At 31.7% G+C, this 14,356-nt stretch overlaps 1 protein-coding gene across 5 annotated transcripts in view; it reads left to right on the forward strand.

The window, feature by feature from the left end:
- Smp_038730.1 (hypothetical protein) overlaps positions 1-13,787 on the forward strand; it is a gene marked incomplete at both ends in the record, with an annotated part of 21,711 nt that extends 7,924 nt beyond the window's left edge. For 4 of the 5 annotated variants that reach the window (XM_018796608.1, XM_018796610.1, XM_018796612.1 and 1 more), the window contains one exon: positions 359-537. In XM_018796608.1, the coding sequence (XP_018651733.1) occupies positions 359-537 (179 nt within the window). Of the gene's footprint in view, positions 1-358; positions 736-12,751 lie in introns of those variants that run through there. The other variant, XM_018796611.1, reaches the window with a different exon arrangement.
- Between the last annotated feature and the right edge of the window lie 569 nt (positions 13,788-14,356).

The following is a 14,356-nucleotide window of genomic DNA, read 5'->3' on the forward strand; positions in this document are numbered from 1 at the left end:
CACCACCTGATACACTCATTTCGGGCCCAGAGGCGGACACATCAACATTCGGGAACCTCCAAGGAGACATCGAGTTCTGGTTTCGGAAGAGATACATCCACACCATAAGCACCTCCACCAATATTCAGACCACCCTTCGGCAACCCGAACTTAGGAGACCAATGGAAGTTTTTACGTCCCTTTCTTGTTTTACCATCTAAGTGAGCGTCCAAACGGGCGTCCAGTGCTTCCACGTTTTCCATGGTGGTCTAGCTTCGATTGACTAATGATTTCAACTATGAAGATGTATAAATGGTTTTATTTTTTTCATTTTTATCACATTCGATTATGTAATATGTATATTTTTTTATTTATTTAGATACTAAACTCTCTGATCATAAGAATATATCCAAAAGAATAAGTCGATTCACATCACATCTTTTGAAAGGTAACAAATCTTCATTGGAACAAGATGATGATGATGTTTCAAAACCTCGATCGAAAAGTTTAACTCGATTAAAAACATGGTGGTCTAAACGCAATTTACCGCATAAATGAATCTTGACTTTTCATGACAGTAATAATGTTATTAATTAATTTATTGCCAATGCACTTTTGTTCTAAACAAACAACCAGAAACTGTACTTATCGGAATTTACACACAAAAAGATTTCCCCAATTTTTAAATTTGTCTCCTCAACGATTCACCTACTATTAATTTGCTGCATTATTGTATCAGCATAACCATCTATTCAGGTAAGCAACTAATAATTTTCAATAGTGTTATCTCTTATATTTGACTCACTCGGGTATGAACTCGATTTTCTGTGTTTCATTTTCGAGCCTTGCTCCCAAATTATTCGGTTTATGCAACTTGGGTAATTTCACTAAGCCTTGCACGTAAATTAGTGTTACGTATAGTTGAGTAAAATAATCGTTATTTAGTTTCTATGTTGTGTTTATTTCGAATTATTGTTATAACTTGTGACGTTGTGTCCTATTCATATATAACGTAATGATTAGAGAACAGTAACTTATCAACCGGACCAATGACGCATAAACCCTTTCGAGCAATCTAGAGTCTTTATCGGTCCTTCATCCTGCCTAACCCTACCTGTTAAGTCCAGAACACCAACCTCAGCCTCTACCATATGAATCATGTATTACAAACATATTGCGTTTATATACAAACCCAAAAGACTACATCGCACCACAAAATAGAAAATAACATTTGTACAAGATCTAGCCAAAAGTGACTGTGAATGTGCAAGACTGTTATTGATAACCTGGGCATAACTCAAGAACGGTAAATTGTATAATAATAGTTCATAAGTCAAAATAAAGCTTATAATAAGAGGAACATAAATATGCATAAATTCACATAGTGTTGTTTGTTTGAATCTTCCCATTGATGTTTTAGGACTGCAACTGATCAGTTTCTAATTAGCATATGTGCATACTGTGCGTATTGCCTCGATATAGCCTAAATTCACAAGCATGGTAGGCAAAGATGGATGGTGACTAGCAGTGGAATCCAGGACGTGCGTTTCGTCCTATTTGGGACTCGTCAGCTGAATGTACCTACATAGTTTAGTTGTTTAACACTTATACAGTAAAAATATATGTATCGTATTTGTCCATAAATAGTTCTCAAAAGTTATCATTCATCATTCTTGTCCGGACATAACAACTATAACTTCATGATGCTTAAAAATTTTTTCCTATTCTTATGTGAAGTCAACAGTCATTCACCACTTTGAGAAAAACTTCATTGATCAATTAGTCTATTTATTTTTACAATATTAAATCATTTGAAAACTATTATTGTTTACTTCAAACAAAAAATTTTTTTGGATGGATAGAAATAGATAGTTGTCTTTCTGCCAAAATTCCTTCTTATTCATGAATTCATTTGATTGGTTGATTAAGATATAATTGATTTATTTTTAAACATTTAAATTGTTCTGATTTTTTTTTAATAACCTAGTCAATCTATTCATTAGATAAAAATGTAATTAGTTACGAGGAAAATTCCAACAGGTATGCTGAGAGATATATCATCGATGATAATTGGTAACGATAGTGCCCGTATCACAGATTGACGGATACTAGAAATACAAAAATCATTTGGTATTGACTGAATGAATGAATGAATAGCGTTATCCTTAAAGCAAGACTTGAAGTTCCTGAATCGATAGTGATGATGAATTACAATCTAAGATTAGTTAGCTACTCAGAACTGGTCCTATAAGCTATTTATAAATGTTTAGATCTTCTGTTGGTAATATTAAGGATTAAATATTGGTCATTCTGTTTTCGCATATACATATATACCCTGAGTGGATTGACTTGAGATTGCTATTAAGTAATCATCCATTTCTGAATAAGTTTGATATTGGCTACTAGGCGAATCCAGGATCCGTGTTTCTTTCTATTTGAGACTTATTAACTGAACGTGTCTACATCCCATTATATATGTTTATTCAAGGGCTCTAACCTAGTAGTTTTCTGTTTTATGAACTCAGTAACTATAAATGAATAAAGTAATCAACGTTTAAAGAAAAAATTACTTGATTCATGTCCAACAGTCCAAACAGAACAAAATAAACTAATTGAATACCATTACTAACAAATATTCATCTCTTTTTCAACATTACTTTGTATTTAGTATAAAGCAACATACTATCTATCATTCATTACGAGCAGAATTGGTAATACATTTTTCTTAAATGTAATTATCTTTTTTTTAATTACAACAAAACTATCATTAATATTAATTTGGTATATTTCAACTTTTCATTGATTAATTCGGTAATATTGAAGAAAAATTTTTTTTTTAATTTTACATAATTCATAAAGTACAAATAAGTAGTATAAGTATACTTATCCCCTTTGTATATATATGTGTGTACAGGCATACGTTGGATGATAGGGAGGGATTTCAAAGTTAAGTTAAACATCACGAGTACGCATAATTAATAAATATCAATGTCTTTTATTGAGTAGACAGATCATGTGAAAATCGATTAATCACTTTTGTTTGGTATTTTTTATATGTATGAATTATACGTGTCAAGTTATTAGCTAATCATTCATTAATGAAATATTATGCTTTAAGCCTTGATATAACTTTATTTTAAAAACTATAAACATAAATTGTAAGCAAAGATGGATAGTGGATAGCAGTGGAATCCAGTTTGACACGTGTTTCGTCCTATTTGGGACTCGTTAGCTGGATGTACCTGCACCTCAGAGTTGATGTTTACTCTGGGACTCGAATTCAGTACCTTTCGCTTCAAACGCCATAGCGTTATCCACTCAGCTACTGAGTTCTGATAGCCACTTGCTTATGCAATGGGGTGAAGTTTAAACTCACTTAGTATTACTTGTTTAAATCTTCCCATTGATGTTTAAGACTGCTAGCCACTATCCATCTTTGCTTACAATGCTTGTGAAATAAGGCTATATCGAGGCAATACGCGCAGTATGCACATATGCCAATAAGAGACTGACCAGTTTCAGTCCTAAGCATCAATATGAAGATTCAAACAAACAATACTAAGTGAATATAAACATAAATGCTATAGACAATTTTGTTATTTAAGTTGTTGGACTTGCACAGCTGAAATAAGTTAATAGTGATAAAGTCTCTGATTGTGATATTCAGTGATCTAGATCCAAATCTTGTAGAGTGTATCAGTTCTCTTAAGAGTACAGATATGCATTACTGATAAATATCAACTAACACAAAGTTTAGGTGGATGGTCCCCCCCCCACTCCTAAGAATATTACTAATCATCTAGTGGCCACATTACAACTCGATCGTTCAAACTTTAGACAGAACAAAGAAGTATACAAGTGTGTGATTACTGTTCAGCGATTAAACAGTTTATAAACCAAGTTAAAACACCTATTCCTTATTCTGGTAGAACAATTTCGTTTGTGCATAGTAAAGAAATGATTAGAATATCAACAATTTATTTCTTCAAATGTTACATAATATGAACAAATATAGAAACGGAATCAATATCATACATCGTATATAGAGTCATTCATTGTAAGCTTAAAAGCAACTACTATTTTGGTTAACCCTTTTTATTGAAATCGACAAATTGCCATTTTCAGAAGGGGGTTTTGTGGAAATTTTAGTAATTTTATATAGTTGAAATCATGATTCAGTTGAAGCTACACCACCATGGAAAACCTGGAAGCACTGGACGGCCGTTGTGGGACTCCTCAACAGTGCACATCCACGATCCCGCCTCACGAGATTCCAACCCAGGACCTATCAGTCTCGCGCCAGAGCACTTAACCGATAAACCACTGTGCCAGCCGGCATCCAACGGTGTTAATGTCTAACTTCAACCAATCCACGAAATTGAGCAGACACTCACCAATGTCGTCAGTGAGTTGATATCTCCCACGATAGGACGAAACGGCCGTCCAGTGCTTCCAGGTTTTCCATGGTGGTCTAGCTTCAAGTGGCTCATGATTTCAACTATATAAAATTGTCGTTTGTGTATGAATTTCACAGAGATTTAACATACTACTATTTCGAAATCTTGATAAATTCAAATATAATTAACTCTGAATATAAAAATCATATTTGAAATAATCACAGTTGTTGAAATCTATATATTGTAATTTTAATAGTTGAGATCATGAATCAATTGAAGCCAGACCATCATGGAAAACCTGGAAGCACTGGATGGCCGTTTTGTCCTGTTGTGGGACTCCTCAGCAGTGCGCATCTCAACTATTAAAATTACTATAATATCTGCAAAATCCCTTCTGATAATAATCTATATATTGTTTTCAAACATTTCTTCTGTCAAATTAATTTTAGAATTTTTTAAAGAAATAAACAATCAAAATCCTAATTTATATTCCCTTAAAGAAATTTAAACAAGCTGCTGTACCTTTTGCTCAATCGATTATCACAGGATGAGAACACCAATCAAAACACAACTTATACATTCTTAACGCTATGCTATAACAATGATATGTTGGCCAATCTGAGCAGCGTAGCATCCTTATTGATCTTTATCCTACCAAGCCTTACTTGTTGAGTTCAGAATGTCAGTAATAACAGCTTTCACTGTATGAATCATATATTTCAGACATACTTGTTTTATATATACAAGCCAAACTGACTATAAAATAAAAAAATAACAACTGTACAGGATTAAGCCAAAAAGTGGCTGTGATTGTTAGAGACTGTAATTCATAAATTGATTATAATCTAAGATTGGTAAATCGTGTAATAGTAGCCTATAGGTGCAAAATAAAGCTTAACTTAGTTATTCAGTAGTTATACAATATGAATATATTTATGATATTAGTCCGTTAATAGTTCTCAGAAATCCTCCATAGCTTAATCTTCGCTAGGATATAACACAAGTTAGATAGAAGTAACATTAGAATTATTTGAATTTCAACCGTTAAGATTATCTTAAATATAGTTTTTAGATAAAGTCACTTGGATATACTTCATTTCGGATTTCTGTCAGACTGTTCGTTTATATTTTGACTAATGTTCATATAGACACTAACGTTGATTTATATAATCAGCAAGGTCGTCCCACATTAACTGTTAAGAATTCTGAAAATTAACCAGCTAGGTTATTCAGTTAACAGATATTTCAACTGTGTCTGTCGTGAGGCAGTTATTCACTGAAGACAATGGTGGACGGTCGCGTAACATCGTGAGTTGGCTGGAGTTAGACACCAACACTGTCGTATACCAGTTCAGTAGTCTAGAGGTTGAGCGTTTGCACATGGAACCGAAGGTCCTGGGTTTGAATCCTGCATTCGTGATCATGGTTGCGCATTGCTGAGGAATCCCATGCTAGGATTAAACGGCTGTCCAGTGCTTCCAGGTTTTCTATAGTGGTCTAGTTTAAATCAACTCATGAATCCAACTATTAAAATATTTCTCATTCATTACATTGTATACATAAATCTGAATACTGTCATAGACTATGAATGACATTAGGTCATAATAATTACAAAACTATGTCACATTCTTTTGATGTTGGTCAAAATTATGTAAGAAAACTAACTGATAGAGATTATTTACGAGCTATCCTTTCAATCAAATAACATTTTAAATGTGAAAAAAAAGAATGTAAACAGAAAAAAGTCTCTTGATAAAACAAATTCCGTTCCATAAAGTCACTTAGTTAATTAGTACAAAATGTCTATCATTTGACCTATTTGCGATCTATATTTGTATCCATAAGGGTGTCTTTATTGTCGGTATTCTAGTTTTTTATTGTGTATTGAACTCTAATATGACAATCATAAGATGACAAACGACATAATATTCAAATTTTCATTGTAGACTAAGATTAGATTATCTAAATTAGGTCATAAATGACGATACTTAATCTACAAGTATATAATTATTATTACCAGTGTGCAACTCTTTACCTCACTGCACAAGCTATTAGATATCTGAATTTAGTAGCTAAATAGATTACACCATGGCGTTTGAAGCGAATGGCACTGAGACCGTGTCCCGGAGCGAACATCTAGCTGATGAGTCCCAGATAGGACGAAACGTGTGTCTTGGATTTCATTGCTAACCATAATCCATTTCGGCATAAGTCCCTTCTCTATATTCGAAAAAGTCTGCATACAGCTCCGTTTAACACATTTGTTTGAAATAGTAGCGTTGTGGAAGGTATCACTAGAGAATTTATATTATTCCATCATATTTTCTCCAACACGAATCAAGCTCATCTTTTACGAAGGAAACAATGGGGAATCTAGTCAACAATCTTTGTCTTTCTGTATTGAAAATAATCTTATATTACCTTTAGCTAACCCATGGGTGAGAAAAAGCATTAAACAAGTATGATGATTTTCTATCTTTTTCTCGCTTAACCATTTGACATATCATCTTTGGTACTTTCGTACTTAAACTTTGCTTACTCATAAACATGCTTCACCTTTTGACATTGAAGAACTTTTCAACGGCTATTTTCCTGCATTTTGAATACCGAAATGTCTAATCATTTAATCATGCAATTCTTATTTAATTGTTACCACTACTACTACTTCTGTAGTGAACAAAAACTCAAGTACGGTAAACCAATTTTAGTGTTTATTGAGAAATTACACGGTGTCTTCACATAAAATATGAAAATCCTATGTTTAATCCACTATTTGTACATCTTCCATCAGTTGTTCTTTACATACTTCATGATTCTCCCAATTCTGCCGCTATTTCTAAAACTCTCTGTTTCCCTTTCTTTTTTATTCAGTTCCATTTTATGCTGTTAGACATTTAACATCTGATTGCTGATACATACTATTTAGATCTGTAAGCATAAGTAGCACACACCACACTACTACTAACACGACTATTACTATTACTACTACACTATGACTTCATACATTATGTTATCCTTGACCAAATAATTGATCTGACTTGTAACTACATCACGATTCCTTACAAGTATATATATTCTAATTATCAATCTCGTAATTTCATTTAATATTCGAACTTATTCAAGTTAACAGCATATACAATCCATTTCAATATTAGGAGTTTTATTTTATTGAAAATCCTATGCTTCTTAAAGATATATTTAGTTTAAACTTGGATATTCTTTTGGACAGTTAACTTGGACCTACAACTGTAAGACATATTATGAATTTATCGAAAAGAATAGCCTTCATCAATGTATCTATGTTTTAATATAGTGGGAATTGTTAAGTACATATGGTTTCGGTGATACTTAGTTCTGCAAGTTGAGTGGTTCAGTTGTGAAGCGCTGATTATTTAGACATTAAATAACAGCATAAACTTTATTCTCCAAAGCTACAAATCCTTTTTATTACATCATTTTATTCTAATACACTGAATACCTTTCGAAAAGAGAAGTGGAATAGTATCAATGATTGAAGTATACAAACTTTAAAAGTAACACGAGTTTACGTGAGATAACAGAATATTTCCTAGATTTTCTTACATTACCTAAACTTATTTGGTTTTTTAAACTATGGAGTAGATCAATTTCATAAGGTCGAAATATGACGTAACTGAAAGCGGAACTCTATCGTTTTAATAATAAGAATAACTTGGTAAATGGTCAACAATAATTGACTTGTAATTTATTCTCTCTCTCCTATTTTACCATTAGAAACAAACTAGTTATTTCATCACTATCTATAATACTAAACATGTAAAACATTCTGTCCATCAATTTCTGTCCTTACATGTTATGCATCAACAAAGTTTCTCAATGTTTATTACATCACTAGATTAGGTTACTATTACCAAACTGATGCCACATGTCTATTCAGTCAACCAATGGTGCAGATTCTGTTCTATGGATTCTACTGAATTTTCTCTGATCCTCCATTCATTTGTTTTTTTCTTTTTACCCACGCATATTTGAAAATTAGGTAACAAAGTTAATCTGGCAGCCTACTGTGATTGTATACCTATAGAAATCAATGATTATCCTAAAACTGTTCACTAGACTCCTTTACCCTTAAAATTTCATCCCCCTCATACCCGATACATATACATCAACAAGTTTATTCTAACTTATTTTTTTGTGTTACCAAACGAATGATAAGTGAATTTGTTAATGTTTCTTCGAACACAATCAGCCTGTATATTTTCTTCACTCTTTCCCTTTCGCAAACATTGTTCAAGGTCAAAACCATTAGTCATATGATGCTTACAATAGTGGTAAACTAAAAACGTGTACGTGTATTCCATAACAATAAAAAATAAATAACTGCATAGCTGAATATCATAAGAAATTATTGTTAAATAACACTGATTTGCTTCCTACCATAAATCAGGTTTCCTATCAGGGTACATGTTTACTAAAGAGGAATAATGTATTTGTATATATATCTCCTTAAAAAAAGCTTGGACCAGATTGCCAGGCGAAGCGTTGGATTTACTTCAAATTCATTCGCCGAAAGTTTACAAATGCATTCTTCCTCTTTAATGCCCCACATCAACTCTGCGTTCAAATGCGGTGAAACTGTTCGATCAAATTTAGATGAAGGTTCTTATATATTTACATATATATATACCGTCTTATAAATTTGGTTATCTAATAACTACTTCCCATAACAATGTATTTTTTCATTAGTTATGCTAAATATTCAGTATTCATGACAATATGTAATTTAATAGTTGAGTTCATGAGTCAATTACAGCTAGACCATCATGGAAAACCTGGAAGCACTGGACGGCCGTTTCGTCCTAGTGTGGGACTCCTTTAGTAATTTGCTTAACGTGAAAATATCTTTTTCGTTGGTAGTTCGCATTCACCTGTACAATTATTATTCATCGAAAAGAATTGGTTACATCGTATCAGGTATTTATAACCCTTCAGTAGATCCGAATAATGACAGAAATTCAACTTAAAAATTCATTTGAATATTACTAAAAATTTTAAAGTTGTATAACACTTGTTAAAGCAACGAGTTACGTATAGGTTGAAGCCATATGAATTTGCTAGTAATCATGATGTTTTGTGTCATCATCTATTTCGAATCTAAACGAACTTCGTTAAGTATTCTTTTTACTAGATTATCATATATGAAGGACAGTATTTTCAGCAGATAGACTAACATAGATAACTACAAACGATAACCACTAGTTTTCTTCAAGTAATTTGTAATGGTATGGAAGCAAAACAATGGTTATATTATAATTCTTGTTTAACCAAAGAGATTAGAGAATTTCGGTAACATCTCAAAGTTTGTCTCATTGATCTAAATGAATTTATTTTATATCCCCCTTTAGATTATAAATTTGGGGATTAGCTTATACTTTTCATCATTTAAATTCATTGAGTGCGGGGTTGTAAAGATTGTTGAGTTTTTGATTAAGGTCATGAATCGATCAATGTTAGACCACCACTGAAAACCTGGAGGCACTGGATGGCCATTCTGTCCTAGTATGGGACTCTTCATCAGTGAGCACCCACGTTCGCGCACGCAGGACTTGAACCCAAGACCTCCGATTTCGCGCGTGAACGATTAACCTCTAGATCACTGAACTGGCATTCAACGGTGTTAATGTCTAACTTTAAATAATCCACGATATTGTGCGACAATCTTCCATTGTCTTCAGTGGGTAACTACCTCACACCAAAAAATGGATTAGCTCCACTGGTTACGGCTTGGCAGTGGTCTAACATTGATTGATTCATGATCTCAATCAACAAATCCATCCTTTCTTATTAAATCATATTCTTTACGCGCAGTGTTTTGTACTATCACTTATAATGTTACTACTTTAACTTCTCTAATGTTTATCAGAGGGAACGAATAGAACGGAGAGATTCCTTTTCGATTAGTTTTCCGTCATGGTTTTACGTTAATATATAAATATATATATATACCAGGTTCTATATTGGTTATGCCTAACTGAACATTTTGTTTAAGTGAAAGAGAATTTTTTAATATCTGGTCGACTGAATCAGAATGGGTACATCAATGGGCCGAATACAAACAAAGCTAAAAATGACCTTTACATTTTCAAGCTACTTATTAATCTGTCAGTAACACACTGATTACGAGCAATCCAGAATTTACCGCGTTACAAAACTACAGAAACCAATACGATAGTAGCCTTATACAGTTTAAAACATAGTCATTTCTGTCTTAAACTCAGAGTATTAAAAATACAAAAATATATATTCATTCAGATGTAGATAACTTTATATCTGAAATATATAAACGACTTGTTATATTATTCCCAAGATCTATTGAAGTCTTCTTCAGATTAATCTCCTTGTAATTCGAGAAATCAACAACATGTATAGTTGACAATATACATATCGATTATCTTTATTCTCGAATTCTCAAAAACCAATCAAATAGATTTCCAGTAATCCTCATACTATCCTCACATAACATTATATATTTAGGATGAAGAATGAGAGGGTAAGTGAAGGATTGGTATTTTCATCATGAATCTAGATCATCGAGAATATATGATGAATGAGTGAATTTGACACAGAAATACAAGATGTGTGATCAGAATTGTTCATCCATAAAATATACTGTAATTGGGTTTCAGAGTGAATAGGTTGTTGTTGTAAATGATGTATTGTGTTGATTGGCCTATGATAGAGAATTCGTAGATAGATAATTGATTATTTGATTAGATGAACAGTATCATTTTTATTAAGTTGTATTACTGAACAACCTTTCATCAATTTGAACACTTTGGGCACTGCCATAGGTTAATATGATATTTGAATTTTGTACAAGCACCTACAAGTCATTTTCATGGTTCGCATCTCCTTATCCCTATTAATCAATTTTTATTGTGAATGATAGCAGACGTTATATTTTTGAATTCCTAGAAAAAACGATAGAAGAGTAGTCATCTTGACCTTGACTGTCATGAAACAGTGAAGCACTTTTCCTGCTTACGGATATTTCCAACCATATTGGGTTTATTTTAAATTAAGTCATGATTTATTTCTCTTTGCGACATATCTGAAAGGAAAGTTAATTTTCGTTTAATATAATGACATATGGTAAAATTAATTACAAATGAAAACTGAGGCATATTATAATCAGAAGAAAACAGTCTGAATGTAATATAAAATCTTGTTTGTTCTTAGCTTGGGTAGAATCTAAGTTATTGTCCAGATATAACACTATAGTTTAAGAAGTAAGGTGAGAGTGTACTTCTTAGTAGAATAAAATGTACACTTACTACATATATAATGGTTATTTGGTCTTTGGTTTACAACTCATAAAGATCATATAATCAAGATCTGGGTGTCTTCGAAGTTATCAGTACTCTTTATTAATAAGTACTAAACTTTTCAAAATAACAATACTGAAAAGTTGACTGAATTTGTAATATTGATACAACTGAATAGTTACTATCCTGAAGTTGGCCTCAGTTGAGTATAATTGTCCATCTTGTATTTATCAAATGTTAGGTTTGTAGTATTTTCATATTGTTTCAATTGTAAGCTATCATTTCAAACAGTAACTGTTGGTACATATTTTTCCGTTCATTAATTACCGTTGATGGAACTATGTAATCATTACCTAGTTTTGTGATATAAATGACCCGATTATTTAAATATTGTGTTTTCTTACTTGTGGTACGTTTTAGTCTTGTAATTCGTGTATATTATCATATGAGTTTCCAAGTTACGGAATAATATGATGATAGAAGGTAAGTCGACGTGATGTCTTCCTGCTCAGACCGTCCAGTAGGAAATTAAAGAAGTTGCATGGACCAATTAGCTCTAGAACATCCAATGTTTGTAGACAGCAATTTTCTATTGGTCAGAATGAAACTGATTGGTTTTATCGACATAAAGCGTACTCCTGATTAGTGAACTCTATAATCAAACGATCCTATTTATATGCGTATAATAATTTGAATTCTTAGCAAGTTTTCCCCAAGGAATGATATCAACTGAAGAACTATCGAAAACTCAGGAGTATTACGTTATCTTAGGATGGGAATCCTCAGTTGCATGCATCAATAAACCCATATATATCAGTAGTTTGTTTTTATCCCCTGGAAAAAGAAGTCATTTTTCTTAACTAATCATTTGCACAGATTACTTGATTTCTGGTTGACCTTCTGTATCAGACACGTCATTTTTTTACAGCTCATTTGCTTTTTTATGCTATAGGAACTTCATAATTCAAATACCAATCAATTAAGTAGTAAAGTTATTCTTGCTGATTTTTCTAAAAATATTTTTCCCATTACAACATTAACTGATATTTTGTTTTTATTTTGTGCTTATAGCATCTACAATAATATGATAATCATTATTTAAGCATATTTCGTCTGCATGGAATCCTAAATGGCTTGAAATCCAACTATTCATTATTTAATACCTCTACCCAACTCCACTTTCAACTCCTATGACTGATATTATCTTACTTATTGAACCCTTTATTCATCAACCCAGTTATTATTAATCAAATTCATTGAATTCATCTATTATACAAGAATCCCATAATTATGATGATGACGAAATATATATATATATTATATCTGGAGCAGTGTCCTATATTAACCTAATCCCTTTATCCGAAACCTGACCACCACTACCCCCTATTCTTGATCTTCGGAAAATAATCACTGTTAAAACTATTCACTTCTGTGTGTGTGTGTGTATATAACATATGTCAGTCTGTATTGAGAGAGTGTGTGTGTGAGTTTTGAAATAGATAAAATGAGAAACAAGAAGATAACTCATATTTCAAACCATCCTGAATACTTATATATTCACTTTCGAATCTTTCTTTATAAACTTATTGTTGTTCATCATTATTGTCAGCTTTATTTTATGTACACATAATAAAAAAATTTTTTATTATTTGAATAAAACTTTTTTTCAACAAAAAAAAACTTAAAACAATCAATATCTTCTGGAAAATTATTCATTGAAACAAAACAAACTAAACTTTTTTTTTATAATTTTTCGTCAATGAACTAACTACTTAATTCAGTAACTAACTAACTAACTAAACAACTAATGATTATTACCCATTTTGAAGAGATAGTATCTATGGTATCCATATATATATATACAAATATATGTTTCAATGTACATGTATAGAAAAAAAACAAACAAAATCTCTGTATTTGAATGATAAAGAACACAAATTTAATTTTGTTAATCAGGTTTGGTTTGAAAATTTCGTTAAGCAATTTTCTACATTGCTTTCAATATTCTTTTCTATTTACGAAAAAAAAGAAAAAAAAAGATGATTTCCACAGTTCGAGACTTATTCAATCAATAAGTCTGTTTGAGTAACTAATAATAATAAACACAGTAGAATTGATTGTTGAGCTCAATACAAAATAAAGAATCTATGAGATTTTTTGTTAAATTATTTCTTATTATTGAGCAGATTTATACATATATACACACATACATACATACATACATAGATACACTAATTACATCTCACTATAAGCTTTCTTTATGTAAAAAAAAAGCCAATAGGTGAGAATATGAAATTTTTATTGGTGATGACGATGACGATGATGTGCCACTTTTTCATCAATCGATCACGTTGAGTCTTTTTTGTATTTATTGTCTTGCCTTACCAACCATTTTATATCTATCCCACCCTTAACTTTCCGTTGTGTTTTTTTTGTATCCTCACAAAATTGCCTTGTCTTTTAAATTTAGAAAAAAAAAGTATATTTATCATATCTTTGTTGCTAAATAAAATGTTTTTACATTACACATCATTATTACTATTATTATTGTTACTATTATTGTTATCGTCACATATTTCCACCATGTGGAAAATTCAACAACGGTAGATTCCGTTGAATGTTCAAAATCTTTAGTTAGATATTTTTTTATAAATCACTATAGAAACCGATGTTCTT

Source organism: Schistosoma mansoni, chromosome 4 (genome assembly GCF_000237925.1).
Source record: "Schistosoma mansoni strain Puerto Rico chromosome 4, complete genome".
Lineage (NCBI taxonomy): Eukaryota > Metazoa > Platyhelminthes > Trematoda > Strigeidida > Schistosomatidae > Schistosoma > Schistosoma mansoni.